Consider the following 24,473-nt stretch of genomic DNA (forward strand, 5'->3'; position numbering starts at 1 on the left):
ATGACAATATAGAAAAAAGATAAAATTCTTGGTGATTAGACAAGGAAGTGTTATACTTGTAGTTGCTTCGATTTCATCTCAATGTTTCACAAATATTTGTCGCATCAGTGGGGATGTACTGCAGACCTCCAAAGTGCACGAAGGAGATGGGAGATAACATCTGCAGTCACATGAAAGGTTAGTGGGCATAATAGAACTACTGGGAGATTTATCCACTTTACAACTGAGAAAATGGAATGAAATGTTCAAAATTATGTAGGGCTCTCTTTTCAAGCAGTAAGCCTGCAACAGAAAAGGGGTTGCTAAATCTGGTTATAAATAGTGAAATAGATCAGGCAAATGAGCTAAATAAAAGTAAAAACCTCAGCAGTGGAGTTCAAAGAATGACAAAGTAATATTTTAATTATATCATGAGAGATCAAAGGGTATTATTGTGTGACAGTTAAAAGTTAGCAAACATCTAACATGAAATATGCATGACTGCTGTCTGTAATTGATGGTTTGATTAGTACAACTGAAAACAGATTATTGGAAAAATAGCCGTTTTTAATTAGTGTCAATCAAACACCTGTGAGAAACTCTGCTTGTAATTATTGCAAATAACAAAAAGTATGTAATAATTTCTAGTTTCATGGGCTACATTAGTCAGTTTTCTTAGAAAAATCACTTGCAGGAGAGGTAAAATTCAGACGCATATCATGAGCTTTTTTGGGGGGTTGCTTACAGTGATTAGGTAGTTCTATGTGAGTTATGAAGGATGCCATCTTGGTGAGGGTGTTAGTGTGTGCACAGATAAGATAAGGTATTAAATGTCGCCACTCTTCCGGCACCAACATAGCATGCCCACAACTTATAACCTGTATGTCTTTGGAATGTGGGAGGAAACCGGAGCACCTGGAGGAAACCCACGCAGACATGGGGAGAACGTACAAACTCTTTACGGGCAGTGGCAGGAATTGAACCTGGGTTGCTGGCGCTGTAATAGCATTACACTAACTGCTACACTACCGTGCAATGACCAATGGTAGTATGCAGAGCAGACAGAACATGAGATCAATCAGCTGATGGCCTCTCTTGGTCATGTGTGGCTGAGCAAGCATTCAGTAGCGAGAGGACCTCCACACCAAACACTACCCCTTCCACCACTTCCCCCATTATCAAGCCACCAAAATTTAAAGATTAGTTGCTGATTGATTTCTGCTATGACTCTACAAGTGCTTCCTTCTGCCCAATGTCCTTTAAAGTTTACGGGGAGCCAGGCGCTATAGGAGTTTGTCATTACTTCAAGGCTGTGACAGAATCCAGTTGTTCCCAGATACTGATGCAGTATTAGGCAATTCCTATTGGAATATTGCATGACTGGGAAAAGTACTGAAGGTGTACAACAAAAGCCAGACTGTCACATTGTTGGTGTGGTCAAACAATTCCTCAGTCTATGTTTGATTGAACAAAATCTTAGCAAATTGAAGACAATCAATTGGTACTGATAACAGGGCTTGCATAACATAACTTTCTACACAAGGTGAGATTGAGTGGCACAACTGTCAATGACCCATCACTCCCAGATGATCTCAATGCTTTTTATGCACGCTTTGATAGGAAGAATGATGACACACCCACACGAGCCCCCACATCTCTGGATGACCCTGTAATTTCAGTCTCTGAGGCCAACGTCCTGGCATCCTTCAAGAGGGTGAATCCACGTAAGGCATCTAGTCCAGCAGATGTACCTGCCCGAGTACTAAAGATCTGTGCAGACCAACTGGCTGGAGTGTTTAAGGACATGTTCAACCTCTCGATTCTGCGGTCTGAGGTTCCCACCTGCTTCAAAAAAGTGCCCAAGAAGAGCATGGTGAGTGGCTTCAATTATTACCATCAGGTTGTGCTTACATCAACTGTAATGAAATGCTTCGAGACTTTAGTTATGGCACGAATCAGCTCCTGCCTCAGGGATGACCTGAATCTGCTCCAATTTGCCTTCCACCACAACAGGTCAACAGCAGATGCGATTTCTCTGGCTCTTTACTCTGCTCTGGACCATCTGGACAAAAGGACGTCAGGTTTCTGTTCATCGACTACAGCTTGGCATTCAACACAATCATCCCATCCAAACTCATCACCAAGCTTGAAGACTTGGGCCTCTGTACCTCCCTCTGCAACTGGATACTCGACTTCCTCATTGGCAGAGTTCTGTCAGTGAGGATCGTTAACAACATCTCCTCTTGCTGATCATCAACAGGCCCCCTGCTTTACTCTGTATACACACATGACTGTATGGCTAAGCACAGTTCCAATGCCATCTTCAAATTTGACGATGACACTTGTTGTTGGACAAATCACAGGTGGCGATAAGTCAGCTTACCGGAGTGAGATAGGACACCTGGTTGAGTGGTGCCACAACAACAACCTCTTGCTCAACATCAGCAAAACTAAAAAGATGATTGTTGACTTCAGGAAGGGGAAGGAGGGCGAACATGCACCAGTCTACATTGGACCAGCAATGGAGAGAGTCAGCAGCTTTAAATTACTGGGCATTAACATATTGGATGATCTGTCCTGGGCCCAGCACATAGATGCAATCATTAGGAAAGAGCGCCAGCGTCTTTACTTGTTTAGGAGGTTAAGGAGGTTTGGCTTGTCACCGAATACTCAAACAAACTTCTACAGATGTACTGTTGAAAGTGTCCTGACTGGTTGTATCATGGTCTGGTACAGCAAATAGAATGTGCAGGAGCATAAGAAGTTACAGGGAGTAGTGGACTCTGCCCAACACATCACAGGCACATCCCTCCCCACCATTAGTAGAATCTACAGGAGGCGCTGCCTCAAGAAGGCAACATCAATCATCAAAGATCCCCATCATCCGGGCCATGCCATCTTCTGGCAGCTACCATCAGGCAGGAGATACAGAAGCCTGAAGTCCCACACCACCAGGTTCAAGAACAGCTACTTCCCTACAACCATTTGGTTCTTGAAACAATCGGCAAAACCCTAATCACTACAGTTCAGCAACACTATGACCACTTTGATCACTTTCCACTAAAATGGACTTTGTTTTATTTGTTCTAATTGTGTTCTTTCTTGTAAAAAATGTTTAATTTATGTGTTTCTTGTGAGTACTGCTTATATAATGCTATGTGCCTGTGATACTGCTGCAAGTAAGTTTTTCATTGCACCTGTGCATACATGTACTTGTGTATATGACAATAAGCTTAACTTTTCAATTTTTTGACAATTTGTGCTTAAAACTTTGTTACCATTTTAGGACTTGAAGAAAAAGCAATGCAATTGATCTGAATCTTTAGATTGAAAAAAGGCCATTAAAAAAATCAAATTCTAGGTTTTATCACCACTGATTATGCTGGGCTGAAGAAGTCAGTTGGATTATTGCGTGAACTTTGGGATATCATACAATGGGAAGCATACTGAAAAGTTGGAGATTAGTAGAATGCTACTCAGTATGAGCAGATAACAGAAGAAAGGGTTTGAATATTTGGGGTTTCTTTCGGGACATTTGGGACTGTGGAAATTGTTTCCAGAATAATGGTGGTAGCATAAATTATGTTAACATTAAGAAGACGATAAGATGATGAAGTGGGCTGCATTACTACAGGGGAGGGGGCAGGTGGAAGTTGAAGGCATGGTAGTGTAGCGGTTAGCATAACGCCATTACAGCACCAGCAACCTGGGTTCAATTCTGGCCGCTATCTGTAAGAAGCTTGTCCATTCTCCCCGTGTCTGTGTGGGTTTCCTCTGGGTGCTCCGGTTTCCTCCCACATTCCAAAGACGTACAGGTTAGGAAGTTGCGGGCATGCTATGTTGGCGCCAGAAGCGTGGTGACACTTGCGGGCTGCCCCCCAGAAACTCTACGCAAAAGATGCATTTCACTGTGCATTTTGATGTACATGTGACTAATAAAGATATCTTATAACCAGATAGGTTAAAATGATTGTAACTAATTGCTTATGTGTAGGGTAAATACCACCACAGACTGGGTGGGCCCTCTGTGCGGTAACATTCATATGTTTCTCTGTAAACTTTTGATTGGCAGCTGGGCCTTTATATGCTTAGCCAATACACTCTGGAATTCCCTTTCAATGCTTCTACATCCATCTCTTTCTTTTGGATCATCCTTGAAACCCAACTATTTACAAATGCTTTTGCCACAAGGCCTTACTGTATAATATTAAGTGAATTTGGAAACATTGAAAGTAGCTCATTTCAAAGAACTTTTTCCTTCATGTGTATTTCATTATAACGGAAATTCAGCCAGCATCTCCAGTAAGATTATGAACTTTCTAGCCAAAAGTTTTCATCTATCAGAGTTGCATTCCAATGTTTTAATGGGATGAATTGTGGCAGATATCTCAGATCTTAACATAAATGGATATTTTTGGTATAATTTATAATACAGTAGCAATGTTAAACTAGTCTGTGGCATGGTAAGTCAGAACACTGGCAGGAACACAAAAGCAGGAATATTATAAATCTACAATGTCCTGAACAATCAGAAAAATTAAAACAATAACTAACAAGTCTACTTACTTCCAAATTAACAGTAGAACAGCCTCCAAATACAAATGCTATGTTTCCAGCAACTGCCAATGCATGGCCATGCCTGCAAACAACAAAAAAATAATTTTAAAAAGGAAGTTTGGATGATTTATAGATGGTGGAGGTGGAGGTGAGAGTTGGTAGATTGGAGTTGGGAGATTGAAGGGTTAGTGGGTGGGTGCTGGTGCAGTGCTAGGAGTCTGAAGAATAAAGATAAGATATTGAGTGACACACACAAAATGCTGGAGGAACTCAGCAGCTCAGGCAGCATATACGAAGGTAAATGAACAGTCGACATTTCGGGCCTAGACCCTTCTTCAGGACTGCTTACTGAGTGAACTAGTTATTGAGTGAACTGTCAGGGAGCTCCAGTCCAGCACTGTGCTGGGAAGATAGTGTTAGGCTGAATGGCCACTCCCAGGACATTTTTTTTCCCAAAAGTATGATTTAGTTATAAAATATACAGTAATACAATCAACACGTCATTGCCTTCATTCATTATTTCAAGCAATTCAGTACATTCACTTACAGTGTGTCAACATCACTAATGTTTCATCCACAAACATAGCATCAGTAAAATGTTTGAGAAGCTGCATACAGGACTCAGTCTCTCAGCATCCCCTGAATATGGATTTTCCCCATGGAACCTTTCCCTTGGCTGCACTAAGCTTCAGTGCATCATTCAACAATTACACCTGAACTTTGGAACCTCCCAGACAGTGGCATTGCAGACATTTCCTTGCACTGGAAGAACAATGAGATTTAGGCAGATCATTGAGCCTTTCATTGAGCTGGTAATCTTCCAGCAGCAATTAATGTTTGTCTCAATATATGTCCCAAGGAACAACCCATAGGGTACAGAGTTCCATATTATGCTGCTGCTCAAGATGAACGTTGACAAAGACCACTGCATCTCTTTCCAGACCTTCTTGGTAAAGACACAGTCCACAAGGAGGTAGATGACTGTCTCAACCACCCCACAGCTCTTTCCAGGGCAGTGTGCAGTGATATCGAGACTCTGACTGTGCATGAGACCTGATGGGGATTATCCCTCTCACCATCAGCCACACAAGATCCTTATGCTTGTTTGAGAGTTCTGGCATTGAGGCATTCCGCCAAATGGCTTTGGCAGTTTTCCCAGGGAACCATCCAAGCGGATCCATCATCTCCTTCCCCCACAAAGCCTCCAGGACATTTTGTGCAATTACTGCTTGATTGACTTATCAAAGATGTTTCTCCGCAGAAACCTCTCTGCAAGGGACAGGTAGTGCAGCACAGTCCAACTGAATGGAACGTTCTGCAGCAACAAAGCCAGGTCCATCCTTGGCAACACTGGGGACAGGTAGAACCTCAGCAAATAGTTATGCATGGTGCTTGTGTACCCAGGCTCTATACACAGTTTGATTCAGCGCACAAATAGGTGGCCATCAGGATGAGGGTACCTTGCATCGTGGTCTGCATTCCCCTACAACGCTCCAAAATAGAACACTGCATAGGGAATGACACAGTCCTGGGTGCCTGTTTTGTGGAAATCACATCAAGTTGCAAGGGTGACTCATACCTAGAAGTTATTGGTCAAATTTTCTGAATGATTTAAGGTGACTTTTAATTAATGATTTTCCCCTGAAACTGAAGGGATATTTGCACTGAGAGTCAGTGTTAGAGCTACTGCTCATTTTGAGATATATTAATGACATGGACTTGGGCACAATTTCAAAGTTTGCAAATAATGTGACATTCTGAGATGTAATATACAATGAAAAGGATGGTGACAAATTTCAAGAGGACATGGACCCATTGGCAAAATGGATAGGCAGATAAAATATCAGACACACACACACACACACACACACACACACACACACACACACACACACACACACACACACACACACACACACAAGTAAATAGAGGCTGGTCATGGCACACATCAACTCCAGCCTCCCAGACAACCTCAACCTGCCGCAGTCTGGCTACCGCCAAAACAGGTCCACGATGGATGCCATCTCCTGGTCCTACATTCATCTTGACCTCATCAATGGTGCTGAGCTCGAGAGGGTTGAAAGCTTCAAGTTCCTAGGACTGAACATCACCAATAGCCCGTCCTGGTCCAACCACGTAGATGTCATGGCCAAGAAAGCTCACCAGCATCTCTACTTCCTCAAGAGGCTAAAGAAATGTGGTATGTCCCCTTTGACCCCCACCAATTTTTATTGATGTACCATAGAAGGCCTCCTATCTGGATGCATCACAGCTTGGTGTGGCAATTGGTCTGCCCTTGACTACAAGAAACTGAGAATTGTGGACACAGCTCAGCACATCAAGGAAACCAGCCTCCCCTCCACGGACACTGTCTACACTTCTCGCTGCCTCTGTAAAGCAGCCAACGTAATCAAAGACTCCACTCACCCCGGACGTTCTCGCTCCTCCCCCTTCCCATCAGGGTAGAAGATACAAAAGCCTGAAAGAACGTATCACCAAGCTCAAGGACAGCTTCGATCCCACTGTTATAAGACTATTGAGTGGTGCTGTAGTACGATAAGATGGACTCTCGACCTCACAATCTGCCTCGTTATGGCCTTGCACCTTACTGTCTACCTGCACTGCACTTTCTCTTTCACTGTAACACTTTATTCTGCATTCTGTTATTGTTTTCCCTTGTACTACCTCAATGCACTGTTGTAATGAAACGATCTGTATGGATGGCATGCAAAACAAAGTTTTCCACTATATCTCGGTACATGTGACAATAATAAACTAATTTACCAATTTAAATGAGAGGCAATCTAAGTAACATGATACAGTTTTGTAGGCAGTGCAAGAAGAATGAAGATTTGGGGTGGACACTAACAAGTCTTTGAAGGTGGTAGTTGAAGTTAAGGCATAAAGGATTCTTGGCTTCATAACTAAAGGCATAATGTGCAAAAGCAAAACAAATATACCAAGCCTTTGTAAAGAACTGGAACTCACTCACCAGCCCTGCCCCCCCCAACACCCCCACCCCTACCCCCCCCACCCCCCCCCCCCCCCCCCCGCCACCCCTAGCTGGTACATGGATATTGTGGCACTTCTGGGCACTGGATTTTAAGATGGATGATCAGTTCCTTGAAGAAACGAAAGAAACTGGAGGTCAATTCACACAGGGAAAGTGAAAGGGAGGTTAGAAAGAATCATTCATACTCATGAAACATTTGACTGAGTTAATGAAGAAAAACTGTTTCTACTGGCTGAGTCAGCAACATTTAGAGGTTGCCGATTTGTGATTGGCAACATGAGGGAAAAGAATTACTTAAGCTGATATTTGGTGATAACCCTAAGAACTCTGTAAAGAGGGATGAAAACGGTATAAAAATACCACAGGGTCATGAAGAAAGAGCAGCGGAGTGGAAGGAATTAGTTAACTCCATCAAAGCTGATATAAACAAGATGAGCTGAATGACATCCTGCTATGCTTTGTGATTCTTCTCTTATAGATCCTGAAAGATTGCCCACAACTAACATTAAATTTATTGCCTAATTTCAGGTAAACTACTCCCCCTCTGTCCCGTTTCTCTTTCCTCCTGATCTACCCAGTTCCTGCTATGCCCCCACCATTTCTTTCCATAATTTGCCATCCTTTCATCCTGCAGTTTACTGTGTACAAAGAGAGTGCTCATACAGTAAAAGCTATGCTGTCACTTGCAAACTGTTGAGCAGAACCTTTTTGTGGATTGTTTCTGAGCTGTAGTGCTCTATGACCAGACTCCCCAGACAAGTGCTTTATGCAGAGCTCTGATGTGGGAGGAGATCATCAGGTGGACAGAGAATGCAAGGATGTGCTCAAAGCTTCCTTGGAGAAATGCAACATTCTCAAATACTCCTGGGTACTGCTGGCCTGTGACCACTCAAAGTGGAGGAGCATTCAGATTTGTATTGAGAACCTTGTGGCCATGCTGTGGAAGCACACAGAAGTCCTGTGTGAGCAGCGGAGGGAGTACACCACGTCAAACTACCCATCTGCCTGCCCTGAAAGAGTCTGTAGTTCCCACATTGACCTCATTAGCCAGCTCAACACCCACTAAAACGGAGTGGAAGTAAGGCAGCCTTGATCCCGAGGGACCGTCTAAGAAGATTGGCTGGATCATTCTTGCGATAGTCAAAGGGATAAAACAACCATCACAGAAGAATGGATGAAAAACACGATGACGCTGGAGGAACTCAGCAGGCCAGGCAGCATCTGTGAAGAAAAGCAGGCTATCAACACTTCAGGTCAGGACTCTTCCTCCGGACTGTAGGAAGGAAAGGGGGAAGCCCAATATATAGGAGGGAAAAGCAGAGCAGTGATAGGTGGACAAAAGAGGGAAGGCGGGTGTCTTCCTCCGGACTGTAGGAAGGAAAGGGGGAAGCCCAATATATAGGAGGGAAAAGCAGAGCAGTGATAGGTGGACAAAAGAGGGAAGGCGGGGTGGGCACAAGGTGGTGCTAGGTAGATGCAGGTAAGAGATAGTGATAGGCAGGTGCGGGGGAGGAGGGGAGAGCAGATCCACCAGGGGATGGGTCAAAGGTAAGGAGAGAAAGGAAAAAAAGATAGAAAAAAGGAGATAGGCTAGGAAAGGGAAGAAAAGAAGAAGCGTGGTGGGTGGGGGGGGGGATGGTTTGTGGGAAAGGGGGTTTGTGGGGAAGGGGAGGGGTGGGGACTACCTAAAGGGGGAGAATTCAATATTTATGCCATTAGGCTGCAAGGTTCCAAGGTGGAAAATGAGGTGCTGTTCCTCTAGTTTGTGCTTGGAATTCTCCTGGCAGTGGAGGAGGCTGAGGACTGACACATATCTGTGATAGTGTGGGAGGGGGAGTTGAAGTGACTGGCAACGAGGAGATGCAGATTGCAGTTATGGATAGAGGATAGGGTGTTCTGCGAAACGGTCACCTAGTCTGCGTTTGGTCTCACCATTATAGTGGAGGCCACACCGAATGCAGCAGATGATATTAAGGGAGGTGCAGGTAAATCTCTGTCTCACCTGAAAGGACTGTTTGGGTCCCTGGATGGAGGTGATGGAAGGAGTATAGGAGCAGATGTTGCACCTATGGTGGGGGGCAGTGGAAAGTTCAGTGGAAAAATGGATAGTGTTCAGTTTTAACAAACATCTGTAGGTGACTACACAAAGAGGAGGCTAATGGTCTGTGAAGTTCTGAAAATGTTAAGGAAGTATAAGCGAGGAGATTGATAATGACTTAATTGAAGGAGTGAATGAAGGAACAGGAAAGGATTGGCAGATTACAGCATTCTGAATCACGAATTGTCTTCAGAAGACATTGGTAGCAATTAAGACTCTGTGAAATAAGTATAACCACAGACTGGAACCAATCTGGCATAAAGAACAGCTATAAATTGGAAAGTTAACTCACTTTACTATGGCCTGAGGTCTCAGAGGCGTAATAAATTGGGAAATGCGCAATGAGATAAGAAACAATAGGTCTAGTCTAAGATATCTCCAATGGCATCTCATGCCTCAATTGCAAGTAGAAGAGCTGGCTGTTACTATGGTAATAAGGGATTATCTAAGGCCCAGTTTAAAACTAAGTAATACTGAAGTACTGAAGTGGAATGCTGTTTATAGTTTTTTACCCTCAATTCATTTTCACTGTGGTAGCCTGCAATGTATACAGAGAACTTTATAATTTCCCTTCCTGGTACTTTATGTTTTCTATATGATTTCTGTCTTAAGATGAGCTCAGGCTATTTTTTATATTTCAACATATATCACTGACATTGCTACCACGCTGTTTCTCTCCAACCTCCGCCCCACCCCCATCTGTACAACAAACCTAAAAGCAGGAAATCTAGTCCAAGCCAAAGCCATGGCTCTGTGTTAAACACATGTCTCTCCACAGTCATGAATGTTTCTATCTCTCTAATGTTCATTTGAATACACTTTGTATTTATGTGAACCTATCTTTCATAGGTATGTGCATCATTCTTTTTTCTAGTGTTTTCAGTCTAATTTTCTTATAGCACTTGCTGCTCATTACTTTTACTTCCCTTATCCTCCATTGGATCGATTCAAATTGAGACCGTTATGGTTTCTTGGGTGCTATACATGTGACTTTAGAGCTTCAAAGTGTTCTTGGTCCCACACACACACTCTGAGTAAATTGTACCACATACCATCTATTGAGGGTGGTAGTAAACATTTCCAGGAAGTATGAATAATAGGCAAATCTTAAAATGTGGACTTCATACCAGTACTGTCATTTTTGAGGTCAACATTTCTATTTTAATCTCAAAACAGAAGGAAGTTCACCCATTACTGCTACTTAAAGGGATGATAAGCAGCCTACAGATAAGGTGCTGGTTGACCTCTTTAGTCTTTCATGTGGTTCCAGATTCCAGCATATGCAGTCTGTCATGCTTTCTACAATTTTTGGGATTGGTAAAAGAAAGCTTCTGCACAACTCCATACTTGGTGGTTAGTGCATTAGTGGGCATTAGAGTGCATTACAGTGCATTAGTGGGCACTTCCACTGGAAGAATGTGTAGAGACCACATAGTCACGATAATTGCCGGAAGAAGGGAAGGATTGGGAAAGTAATTTAAAATGGGCGAAACGTTAAATCCAAGTACCAAATCCGGCAATTCGTCCCAAATAGCGAACTACTAATACAGTTGGTTAATAGGATGCTGCGTAGCTTTTCGGAAAAAAAAACCTGTATTAAAACGTAAAGTCATTTATAGCTGCAAACCAAACATGAATCTAATAAGCGTTGTATTATCTTTGGTGGGTTTATACGCGCAAAACATCTGGTTATCATTTTATAAAATTTACCTGGGGCAGGGAGGGTCTCCTCTGATTTCCTTTTTAATCCAATGACCACTCGCTAGGGCCATTTCTTGCTCTCTGCTGCAAACTGTTTACGTCAGATTTAACCTCCTGTATAAACTATGGGATAGATAAACAGTTTGAAGGTAACTACTGCGCGTTGCGCTGGTTTTCCGGAGGTGCCGCTGCTCTCAGCGTGCTATATCAATTCTTCTCTAATCCATTGTTACGATATCATATCAGTTAAGATTATTCCAGACATAACTAATTATTCTGTCCTAATTAATGTAAATTACAGGCACTGTCTGGTTACACTTGCTGTGCTATCAACACACTTCCAACGACTGCCAATGAAATAGAAGTTCCGGGGTAGCTTGCAATTCCATTGAAACCCGAGACAGAAGCAGACTTGAACCAAACTTGTCACTGTGCATGTGCTGGCACCGACACCCCACGTACAGCCCAGCTGGCTCAACACACCGTGCGGCCAATCGACCTTTAGCTGAAACTGGATGTATTTAGAGAACATCGACACAAGAAATTCTGCAGATGCTAATTCTGCAATTCTAGCATCTGCAGAATTTCTTGTGTCTCCGTTTTGCTGCTCCACTGTGAAGCCTATTCCAGGGATGCCTACCCTGAAGAAGCTTTCCTCCTCTCTTCGACGAGAGTTCTGTGAGACCCTCTCCAACCGCTCCCCTTCTGTGATCTTTGGTGCTCACCCAGACTTGCTTCCACAGCCACGAGGCCTTCCTGGTCTCCGCCCCCTCCCCCCACCTGTCCCCCCACCTTCATATTCTGGCTTCTGCCTTCTTCCTCTCCAGTCCTGATGAAGGTCTCGGCCCGAAACGTTGACTGTTTATTTCCACCAATAGATGCTGCCTGACCTGCTGAGTTCCTCCAGCACTTTTTGTGTATTTAGAGAATAGATGACAGCAAAAACCGAAGTCCAGTTTATGTATTTTTTCCACGAGTACAATCCGAGGACCCTGAATCTGTAGTAGAATGGTTGGTTATAATGCAAGAGGATTTTTTTCCACGTAACCATGATATTGGAAACTCTTATACAGCCAAAGGGAAAAGAAACATCTCTACAAACAACTGAAGGTCAACAGAAAACCTGTCACTTAAAGAACAGATGGCAGGTGGAAACAGCACAGGAGATCCTGATATCCATGACAGTGCTGTCACCACTACCTGTGGCTCACACAGTCCACTAGTCCCCATCCCAAACGCCATTGTTAAGAGCCCCAAATGTTGGAGAGGCAGGCTGTACTTGAAAGAAATTCTCAACAGTGACTCTGTCCTTGTCATGAGAGTCCTTGATTCCATTCCAAAGCATGCTTTCCAGTCCAACCTCAGCACAACCCCAGGCACAGTAGCGTAGCGGTTAGCGCGACGCTATTACAGTGCCAGCGATTGGGGTTCAATTCCCATCGCTGTCTGTAAGGAGCTTGTACGTTCTCCTTTGTCTGCGTGGGTTTCCTCTGGGTGCTCCAGTTTCCTCCCACATTGCAAAGACGTACGGGTAGGTTAATTTGGGTTTAAGATGGGCGGCGCGGACTCGTTGGGCCGGAAGGGCCTGTTACCACACTGTAAATAAAATTTAAAAAAAAATCAAAAGAGAAATATGTCAACCGAAAAACAAGAGGCCATGTGAGCATACAGTATCACTAATGAAGTTCTAAAATATGGTGCAGAGGAACTTCAGACACAAATTCATAACCTCGTTTCTCACATCTGGGAAGAGGACCGCTGTCCAGAGGGCCTCAGAGATATTGAGGCCATTTTCATGAAAGAAGACAAATCTGAGTGCGGTAATTACAGAGCAGTTCCCCCACCCCTGCATTAATGTCTGCTACAGGAATATCAACACAAGAGACAAGCTTAACTACTTCCCACTGGTGGCTGAAGGGTTATTCCCTGAGTCACAATGTAGATTCTGTTCATATTGAGGCACAATGGACATGATTTTCACTGCACAACATCTCCAATAACAGAGCAACATCAACCGCTGTACATGGCCTTTAGAGATCGCACAAAACCTTTGATTGCATTAACTGAGATTTGGCTGCCCTCAGAAACTTGCCTCCACCCTGTGTTTGATGGCATGCAAACTGTGATCTTAACTAACTAGCCCACACTAGGCCAAATTTCAGTGCAGACATTTGTCAAGCAAACCAGCATCATTGCTCCAGCGCTTTTTTCAATTTTTCTCATTGCAGTGCTGCACTTCACCTCCAAAAACTTCACCTCCAAAAACTTCCTCCCTGGAGTGCTGCTAATCTACAGGATAAACGGGAATTTGTTCAACCTATGTTTCTTTCGCTCCAGAATCAAGGTCACTCCAACCTCAGTCATTGCACTTTCAGGAGCCACCACTCAGTGACAGCAGACATCAATGATGAAATTCATGATTGCTTTGTTTGCTAGCACAGCCTTTGGCCGTCTGGGTAAAAGAGTGCTTGAAGAGTAAGACCTCAAACCAGTGCTAAGCTTATGAACTACCGGGCAGCAGTGATCCCTGCCTTGTGGATCCCTCTGAGACTTGGACTATCTGCAACAAGCACTCTAACATTGTCTCTGCAAAGTCCTCCAAGTCCACTGGCAGAATAAATGAAACAATGACTGTGTTCTCTTCCACCTTCCACAGCTGAGAAGCTCTTATTACATGCAGTGGGCTCCAATGGGCAGGCTACACCTTTTGCAGGCCTGATACATGTCAGTTCAAGTCCACAGTTAGGATACTGTTTAATCAGGTGGATTATATTGAATCCTAACTGCAGGTTGCATCCAACTGAGCACTATTACTTATTCATGAGATTCATTTACACCAGGACACATGAGCTAAATTTGCCTGTTGCTTCAGCCTTCAAATTCCCTCTTAATATCAGTTATGAAAATGCAGTCTCTGGCTGCCCTGAAAACTTGTAAGGGAGTTTCTCCCAACATAATTTACAAACCTAAATTTAATGATGAAGGAGACCCAAAATTGCTGCTCAGTTCTGAATTCCATCATGGCACCAAGGGGACAGAGGAAACAATCGAAGGATGTTCTCAAAATCTCCTTCAAAAATATAATATCACCACCAATTCGTGCGAATCCCTGTTCCATAACGCTATTACAGCGCCGGCGACACGGGTTCAATTCCCACTGCTGTCTGTAAGCAGTTTGTATGTTCTCCCCGTGTCGCATGGGCTTCCTCCAGGCGCTCCGGTTTCCTCCCACATTCCAAAGATGTACAGGTTGGGAGCTGTGGACATGCTATGTCGGTGCCGGAAGAGTGGTGACACTTGCGGGCTGCCCCCAGCACATTCTCAGTAACGCAAAAAGACACATTTCACTGTGTGTTTTGATGTACATGTGACTAATAAATAAATATCTTATCTTGTCTTTCTTTTTCAATCTTTTTATTGAATTTCAAATTAATTCAAATTAATATACATAACATTAATAATTATACATATGGTGCGAAGAGATCGAGATAACAATACTAGGTTAATACTTATACTCACAAGGAGTAAAGTATGTAATCTGGACCTCCCGCTCTCTTGCTAAGTGAACGTGATACAAAAAAAAAGAAATTGAAAAGAAATTTGATTATATGAAAAGAAAACCCCCAAATCAAAAAAAAAGTATAATAATAAACAAAAGCCAACTTCAAAATAAAACTGGACTGATATTTCTTTGGTTTAAAAAAACATTATTATGTCATTAGCTCTGCTCCTCTATATTCAAAGGTTGTTGAAAGGGATTCGAGAAAGGTCTTCTTATCTTATCTAAAATGGTAGAGATGCATTGGGAATGGCACTGAGAAGCTTGTCCCTTTGTTTGGATGATGCAAAAAGTCTGCATAAACAACGAAAGGGGCTCAAGGCTTCACAAGCTACCCACCCACCCACTCCATCAAGCACCTCCTGTTCCACATCTTGTAGAGTCTGCAGATCTTACTTTGGGCTCATCAGCTACCTCAGAGCCCAGCGAACTGGCATGGAAGCAAATCATCCTCGATCCCAAGGGATTGCCCAAGAAGAAAAGCATGGGGATAACCTGAGTTGACATTTGCCACGTAAACATATCATTGAAATGTTTCATTACTGTGTATTTGGTAGATCTAAAGACAGATCAATAATTACAACTAGCTTGCTTTGTTTAAAAACTATACTTATAAGGTCTCACTAACGTTTTAAAAATAAATCCTCCTTAATGAAGGCCTGCTTGCCTATGATAGACATTAAAGTAGGGTCCCTAGCATATTTTACCTACGTAGTACATGTAACCTTGAATTAAAATTATTCACAAACATATTTTTATACTCTCAACTATGTACTTTTCCCTCTGAACTTACAGCAAGCTGGAGCTGTTAAATATATATTCTGCCTGATTAATACTGAACCTAACTGCAGGATTGGACCAACTGAGTACTGTTACTTATTCATGAGATTCATTAACAGCAGGTCACAGTCAGTGTGTTTGCCAGTTGCAAACTGAAATGGCCTTCAGCTTCAGATTCACCAAACTTCAACTCTGAAAATACTATTTGTTATCTCAGACCCTGGCTCCTCATAAAATATATAAGAGGGCAGCTCTCAATATAATTTAACTACTCATAAGTTCAGTGATGAAGGTGAAAAAGATTACCTCGTGGCCAAAGCCATCTAACCCAAGCACAAAATGTGGACTTGCACTATTGTGTGCTATCTTCAAAGGAAAGCCTCCAATTTTCTTTAAAACCAATATGCTACTTGTGGTTTGTGATGAAATGTTGATTTTTGTCCCCCTTTCCAATTTCAAGTTACCTGTTCTATGCTGCCTGGTTAAATTGAATGCCAACTGCAAGCTGAACAAACTGAGTCCTATTTTAGGACTTCGGCATTATTAATCTAAGAGACATTATAATTTAACAGAAGGATAGGTGTTAACTTAGCCTTGTTCGCAGAACTCTCACCTTTAAGTTAGAATATGATAAATTCAATCCCTACTCAAGGATGGTAGTTCAAAGTTCAGTGCAGTGATCCAGGCTCGAATGTATAATGTCTTGAATGTGTTAAACAGAGGCCCAGTAGAACCTATCAGGTGAGTCTAAAATACATATTTGTAGAAGAGTTTTCTTGTCCAAAGTTTATCCCTTAAGCAATACCATGAAGATGGATTAATATCATCTATTGCCCTGTTAGTTGTGAGAATTAATTGACTGCCATATTTTCCTACATAAAAACTTTGCAAAAACAGTAGCCTCAAAAATAAGTAATCAGCAAATAGATACTTTGAGTGGTGGGAGGGTGTTTTATTAATGCAGTTCCTTAATTTAGTTACATGCTAACCCATGCATATTCAAGGAATTTCATTGGAAGATCTCCATCTTCACTGCCTCATTATAAAACTTACTCCAGCCAATATTTGCCTTTAAATTTTAGATCCTGTCACCAGTTGTGATACATTAAAATAGGTCCAAAAACAATCATGCATAAATTCCTAATGACGTTATTTTGGTCTATGTAATACCTCATATGTTTCACCATTGATAGAAATGGTTTTGCATTCCTCTGGCATCTAATGTATTTTGACCTATTTCTCATAAACTTAATGATTGAAAAAGTTTCTGTTAAACTTGAGATATGTACAGAATTCCTCTTAGTGATCAAATACTGGATAGAATGGAATCTCAGTATGATGAAATAGAGTACATGCTGCTAACCTTTTCCATACCAGTTGACAAATGCAAGAAACAGTCAAGGCATTTCTTCCAGTTATTTTTAATTGTATATTTTTGACTACTTTTCTAAATCCTATCACCTTACATTAATTTGGTGTATATAATATATTTAATGCTTTGTTCTCTAATTTAAGGTATTATTTAAGTATTCATTAGCAATTTAGTTTTGTTTATTCTGTTATACTAGTTTCTGTTTGGTGTTATGTCTCCCTGATAATAATGTAAAATACAACACCTTTAAATTCCCCCCCAGTTCACGCACCATCCCAAAAAGCAGTAAAATTGCCATCCCTTCACCACATATCTTGGAAATCGCCATCAAACAACGTTATTAAAGTACCTTCACTGCAAGTATCATCTCAATGGAAACTGCGGATAGGCAGTAAGTACCTTCCTTTCCTACAATGCTCAAGATATGAAAATTAAAATAAAAGCACAGATGCTGGAAATCCGAAAAACAATGACCTGACCTGTAACATTAACCATTTCCTGCTGCCTGAACTGCTAAGTGTTTCCGGTATTTTCTGTTTTCATGCCCGGTATGTTACAATTGGTGTCCCATCATTAGAGCATGATTGGAACTGCTGTGTCCTTCCAATCTGAATCTATGTGATTCACTGTACCTTGATCAGGCGATGATGAATCTATCCCCTAATAGCCCACCTGCATTGCATACCACTGTCATTGTCTTCAGAAAGAAAGCATATTAATTGGGGAGTAAACCTTGCGACTGCCCTCATTATTTTATCAAACATAAACGTATTTTATATATATATGTGTATGTACACACACACAAGTACAAAAGAAACCTCTTTAAATTGTGACGTACCGGAATCAGAATCAGGTTTATTATCACTGAGTTATATGTCGTGAAATTTGTTGTTTTGTGGCAGTAGTACAGTGCAAAGACATAAAATTACTGTAATTTACAAAATAAATAAAGATAAATAAAGTGCAAAAAAAGAATAATGAGGTAGTGTTAATGGGTTCATGGACTGTTCAGAAATCTGATGGCAGAGTGGAAGAAGCTGTTCCTAAATCACTGAGTGTGGATCTTCAGGCTCCTGTACCTTGTCCCTGGTGGTGGTAACAAGTCGCTGGCGTGCCATCTTCGTGATTGCATCAATATGTGGGCCCAGGATAGATCCTCTTGAGATGTTGATGCCCAGGAACTTGAAGCTGCTCACCCTTTCCACCACTGACCCCTCAATCAGGACTGGTGTGTGTTCTCCCGACTTCATCTTCCTGAAGTCCACAATCAATTCCTTGGTCTTGCTGATGTCGAGTGCGAGGTTATTATTGCAACACCACTCAACCAGCCGATCTATCTCACTCCTGTATGCCTCCTTGTCACTAGGTCCTTGCTCAGGCAGGAGTTAATTCTAGCCATAACCAACCTCTCAAAGCACTTCATCACTGTAGATGCAAGTGCTACTGGGCGATAGTTGTTGAGGCAGCTCACCCTGCTCTTTTTGGGCACCGGTATGATTGCTGCCCTTTTGAAGTGGGTGGGAACCTCAGAGATCAGCAGTGAGAGGTTGAAGATGTCCTTGAACATTCCAGCCAGTTGGTTAATACAGGTTTTCAGTACCCAGCCAGGTACACCATCGGGGCCTGACATCTTGCAGGGGTTCGCCCTCTTGAAGGATGTTCTGACATCGACCTCCGAGACAGACATCACAGGGTCATCGGATGCTGTGGGGATTTGCATAGGTGTAGTGTTATTCTCCCTTTCAAAGTGTGCATAAAAGGCGATGAGCTCATCGGGGAGTGAAGCATCGCTGCCACTTATATTGTTTGTTTTCGCCTTCTAGGAAGTAATGGCATGCAAACTCTGCCACAGCTGTTGTACATCCAGTTGTGTCTCTAACTTCACATGGAATTGTCTTTTTGCTCTCATGATGGCCTTCCATAGATCATACCTGGACTTCTTGTTGGATTCTGGATCACTGGTCTTGAACACCACAGATCTATCCCTCAGCAGACTGCAAATCTCCTGGTTCATCCAGGGCATCTGGTTTGGGGAAACTTGGTATGTTCTCAAAGGCACACACTCATCCACGCAGGTCTTGATGAAGTTGATGACGGCTGTGACATATTCATTCAGTTCTGCACATGAATCCCTGAAGATGGTCCAGTCCACCGATTCAAAGCAGTCCTGTAAACATTCCTTCACCTCCCTTAACCATACCTTCACGGTTCTCACCCTCTTCCTATATGCCGGGAGTAGAAGTACAGCCAGGTTATCGGACTTGCCAAAGTGCGGGCACATGATAGCACGGTAAGTGTTCTTGATGGTGGTGTAACAGCGATCGAGTGTGTTGGTTCCTCTGGTTCCGCAGCTGACATGTTGGTGGTAGTTGGTCAGAGACTTCTTCAAGCTGGCCTGGTTGAAGTTCCCCGCGATGATCAGGAAGGCATCAGGGTGCGCTGTCTCATGACTGCTGCTCACGGTGCTCAGCTCTTCCTGTGCCAGTCTGATGTTTGCCAGGGGTGGAATGTACACCGCTACCAGGATGACAGCAGAGAATTCCCTCAGCAGATAAAGTGGCCGACACTTGACTGACAGACTGCCAGATGTTCCAGGTCGGGGGAGCAGGACCAAGACAGAACCACCGTGTCTGTGCACCATGAAGAGTTAATCATGGAGCAAACACCGCCGCCTCTGCCTTTACCTGATGCCGCTGTCCGGTCCATGCGGTGGATGGTGAAGCCCTCAGGCTGGAGCACTGTGTCCGGATGGCTGGGGGTGAGCCATGTCTCTGTGAAGCAGAGTACACAACAGTCAGGAGGATCGCTGGGGGGGGGGGGGGGGGAGGGGAACACTCAGCAGGAGGGCCGAGGACCTGAAACTTTAGCATTGTTTCTCTTTTCGCAGACGCTGCCAACCCTGCTGAGTTTTTCAACCTTTTTCTACTTTCATTTTAGACTTCCAACATGTGCAATTTTTTGATTCTCATTCAATTGGTCTCTTTCTTATTTTATATCGTAATACCTTTACTTAAAAAAAGGCTATATATAAGTCTGAATATACTGTACGTTGCATCTATGGCATCTGACAGTTAGGGATAAACTCAACTTGACTGCCAATAATCTTTGTGTAGGTGCACATGTGATCCTCTCTATAATTTAACATTAGCTGCATTACACTATGCACAAGGCCTCGATGCAGTATGCACAAATCTGAGGTTCCTACCTGCATTAAGAAGACCACTATCATCCTGGTACCTATGAAAAACAAGGTAAAATGTGCCTTAATGACTACCAACCAGTGGTTCTGACATCCACTATCATGAAGTGCTTTGAGAAGCTGGTCATGGCACACATTGACTCCAGCCTCCCAGACAACCTCGACCCACTGCAATTCGCCTATCACTGAAACAGGTCCATGGCAGTCACCATCTCCCTGGCCCCACACCCATCTCTGGAGCATCTGCACAGTAAAGACACATATGTTAGACTATTGTTTATTGACTACAGCTCCACCTTCAATACTATAGTTCCAAGCGAACTCATCTCCAAACTCCTAGACCTGGGACTCAACATCTCCTTTTGCAACTGGATCCTTGACTTCCTGACCAACAGACCGCAATCAGTAAGGAGTAAGGATAGGCAGCAATACCTCCACCATGATTATTCTCAACATTGGTGCCCCACAGGCTGCGTCCTCAGCCCCTTATTATACTCCTTGTATACTCATGACTGTGACCAGATTCTGCTCTAACTCCATCTACAATTTTGCAGATGATACCACCATAGTAGGCCGTATCTCAAATAACGATGAGCTGGAGTACAGGAAGGAGATAGAGCGCCTCGTGACATGATGTCATGACAACAACCTTTCCCTCAATGTCAGCAAAACAAAAGAGCTGGTCATTGACTTCAGGAAGGGGGCGCTGCATACGGTCCTACTTACATCAATGGTGCTGAGGTCAAGAGGGTTAAGACCTTGAAGTTCCTCAGAGTGAACATTACCAATAGCCTGTAGATGCCATGGCCAAGAAAGCTCATCAACTCCTCTATTTCCTCGGGAGGCTAAAGAAATTTGGCATGTCAATTTTTATCAATGCACCATAGAAAGCATCCTATCCAGATGCATCACAGCTTGGTATGGCAACTGCACTGCCCTTGACTACAAGAAACTGCAGAGAGCTGTAGACACAGCTCAACACATCATGGAAACCAGCCTCCCCTCCATGGACTCTGTCTACACTTCTCACTGCCTCTGTAAAGCAGCCAACATAATCAGAGACCCCACCCACCCCGGACATTCTGTCTTCTCCCCCTTCCTATCGGGTAAAAGAAACAAACGCCTGAAAGCACGTACCACCAGACTCAAAGACAGCTTCCAGCCTGCTGTTATAAGACCATTGCACGGTGCCCTAGTAGATCAGACGGGCTCTTGACCTCACAATCTACCTCGTTATGGCCTTGCACCTTACTACCTACACTGCACTTTCTCTTTCACTGTAACACTTTATTCTGCATTGTTATTACTTTAATGCAATGTTGTAATGAAAAAAAGCGTATAGACAGTATGCAAGACAAGTTTTTCTCTGTACCTCGGTACATGTGGCAATAATAAACCAATTTACCAAAATACAGTTTTTGGATTTGGCGCCAATATCTCAGCGCTGGTGAAATTTACGGCTCTCGCGTTGTTCCACCCGGTATCACGTGAGAGCGGCGCTGGCCCGGGGAAGCTCGAGCAGGGAATGTGGCGGCTACAATGTAGCGAGCGGGGCACGGGCTCAGGTTCGATGGCTCGATGAGTGACAGCGCCGAGCCGCCGCTCCGCACAGCCGCAGGCAGCAACGCCAACCCAGCCGCCTTTGCCGTCAGCAGCCGTCCCGTCCCTCCCGCGGTAGAGCTGCAAGCGGAGGGCGGCGAGCACCTCGCAGCCCTTGTAAAATGTGACAGGATGACACAGGAGAAAAAAAGAACAAGCCGCACCGTCACGCTGGCTAAAAAGATTATCATGAGAGATCCATCTGCAGTAAGTAGTCAATATTTCAGCACCGATTTATCATAACATTTGGATGTTTTGGAAATTTGCCGAAATTAGGGTGTTGCTCATTCAAATGTTGTGATATGGTGGACATAAATCTTGTCGCATTTTCTGTAAAAAAACAAAAACTTGTTGAAGACTCGTGGCTTTTGTGACCGTTAACGACTTTTTAAATGGTTGATGGGTCGCAAAAAAGCACGTCCTCCTCCCACAATTAGTTCCGAACTTCACTATTCCCGGAATTGTTATCGAAACGTTTGCAAAGGATTTCTTCAAGTTTTAGCGACTTGACCCAGCTTTTAATAATCGGCTGTCATTAGGAAAATAAATTCCGATTTTGCTAGCTGGCTTCTCATTGTACCGACATCCCAAAGGCCTTGTATCTTTTTTTACTGCATTAGGATTAAAAGTGTAACAAAGAACTTGAAGAATTCTTCCGCTGGAGAGAATAGTCGCGTGTCCCATTATAGTATTTCCGTTTCTTCTTTTGCCCCACTTTCTTTCTTAGTATAAGTGATTACATACTAAGTGTTTAGTTGAGTGTCAGTTTATGAAAATTCTGGGACAAATGCAAGTAGATGTTGATTAGATAAGACAATGGTGCAAAGCAAGTAAACGTTGTTGATAAAATCACAACATTCGTTGTCGGCTCAAGTCAAAAAAATAAAATATTTTAAATGTCATGAACACACTTGTGCTGTTTGATGTTACTTGCAAATTCCAAACTTTTAATAGTATTTAGCTGAACACCAGCAGTATAATGTTGGGATCCTTATCCCAAATTTCTTTTAGACACTTCTATTTGGTACTTCATACCATGATGACCAGAAACCCGGATACCCAAGTTGCTTCGGATGTCTTGGAGTCCCATAACCGTCGTCCCATCTAAATTTCCACGGTCTTGTGTTCCTTGGTTTCTCAGCAGCTGAATGTGGTGAAGAGGGTTTCCGTCCTTGAGTAACAGAAGAAATTTGATTTTCTGTGATACGGCTTCGCTTTACTTGCTGGTATCACATGAAAATATCGTTGGAAGGGTGTGGTTTATGAAACTGGAACAAAAATATTAAAAGCAGACTAGAAGCATAATTTGAAGGTGCCTTTGTGAATAAGTAGGTCATAAGACTTATTATTTAATAAAAGAATATCTTGTTAATATGCAGCTGTTAAATTGGACTGTTTTAAATAAATCTAACATGCCTCTTTTGGGATTGCAGTTAAAATAACCAACTGCAGAATCAGGACGCGATTAATTCAGTAAATTGTAGTGTAGTAGTATTGTTTAAACGTTGCTAAATAGGATGGAGTGGCAACTTTCCAAAACATTCATTCTTTTGTAATTGTTGAAATAGGACATAGAGTATAGAAGAGGTTATCAAAACATTACATCATTGAACACCTGGGATCTGGTGATTGTACAAGCTTTGTTTGGATTCTATCATCTGAAAGTATTATTAAATTTTAGGCTCAAAATTAACTGCAAAATTTCCAATATTCTGTTTTTAAATTTGGTATAACTGTGACTAGAGCAGCAATCCAGTTTACCACTTGGTATCTTTTGCTATAGTTTTATGTATGAAATAAATTATTTATTGTAATTATACATAGTCTTAATCCCATCAGCTCAATTCCCATCTCACCTATTCTATAGCTGTAAACTCCCCATCCACCTGTGATAGAGGCTGTCTTTGGGATGATCTTTACAGTAGCCAATTTAATGAGAATCAAAAAAATTGCAGGTGCTGGAAGTCTAAAATAAGAGTAGAAAATGCTGATAATTTACAGCAGCCAATTAACCAGCTGATCTTTGGGATGTTTAGGAAATTGAAACATCCGGGGTAACCCACTCAATCACGGAGAATGTGCACACTCCACAGAGAACTCAATCAGGGGCAAATTCAGTTTGCTGGAGTAGTAAGGCAGCATCACTACCTGCTGCACTGCTGACACTTTTTTTGGAGGCGGTTCTGTGTAATCGGGCATATAGTTTTCTGCTACAATATCCTGGACTCAAAAGAAAGGAGGATTCTTGTGACTGTGTTCTACCCTTGGAATACATGCACATACATTTGTGTTTGTACTGTATATTACTATTTATATTTAAAACTTAGATCATCTGTATCCTTTATTCAAGATTCAGGGGACTTCAGGGCTATGATTAGCATTTTTTTGTCAAGTTTTACCTGAGCTAATGGATCCTTGGATCTAATGTTAGAACATTAAGGTGTCACACAGATGCATTTCTAATTTCCTATGCCAGCTGTCCCTGTGGTGTTTGTAACCTAGCTCTAACTCTTTGGTTGTTCCACACTTATTTCCTCATTAAGGAAGAATACGAGAGCAAACTTGGGTGCATTTGTTTCTTTCTGTTTTTATTCACATCTTCTCTTTGGCTCATTT

General features: G+C 42.6%; 2 protein-coding genes across 2 annotated transcripts in view; one reads left to right on the forward strand and one right to left on the reverse strand.

Moving 5' to 3' along the window:
* The window catches only part of zmp:0000001301 (rab9 effector protein with kelch motifs), an 80,825-nt gene extending 69,403 nt beyond the window's left edge, over window positions 1-11,422 (reverse strand). Inside the window, exons 1-2 of the mRNA XM_052020633.1 lie at window positions 11,358-11,422; window positions 4,534-4,618 (exon numbers count right to left, since the gene is read on the reverse strand). Of these exons, the coding sequence (XP_051876593.1) occupies window positions 4,534-4,618; window positions 11,358-11,419 (147 nt within the window). The 5' untranslated portion in view covers window positions 11,420-11,422. The remainder of the gene's footprint in view (window positions 1-4,533; window positions 4,619-11,357) is intronic.
* Window positions 11,423-21,670: 10,248 nt separating this feature from the next.
* LOC127572275 (hippocampus abundant transcript 1 protein-like) overlaps window positions 21,671-24,473 on the forward strand; it is a 63,661-nt gene continuing 60,858 nt past the window's right edge. The window contains exon 1 of the mRNA XM_052019302.1: window positions 21,671-22,064. Within this exon, the coding sequence (XP_051875262.1) occupies window positions 21,837-22,064 (228 nt within the window). The 5' untranslated portion in view covers window positions 21,671-21,836. The remainder of the gene's footprint in view (window positions 22,065-24,473) is intronic.

This window comes from Pristis pectinata, chromosome 7, assembly GCF_009764475.1.
Source record: "Pristis pectinata isolate sPriPec2 chromosome 7, sPriPec2.1.pri, whole genome shotgun sequence".
Taxonomy (NCBI): Eukaryota; Metazoa; Chordata; class Chondrichthyes; order Rhinopristiformes; family Pristidae; genus Pristis; species Pristis pectinata.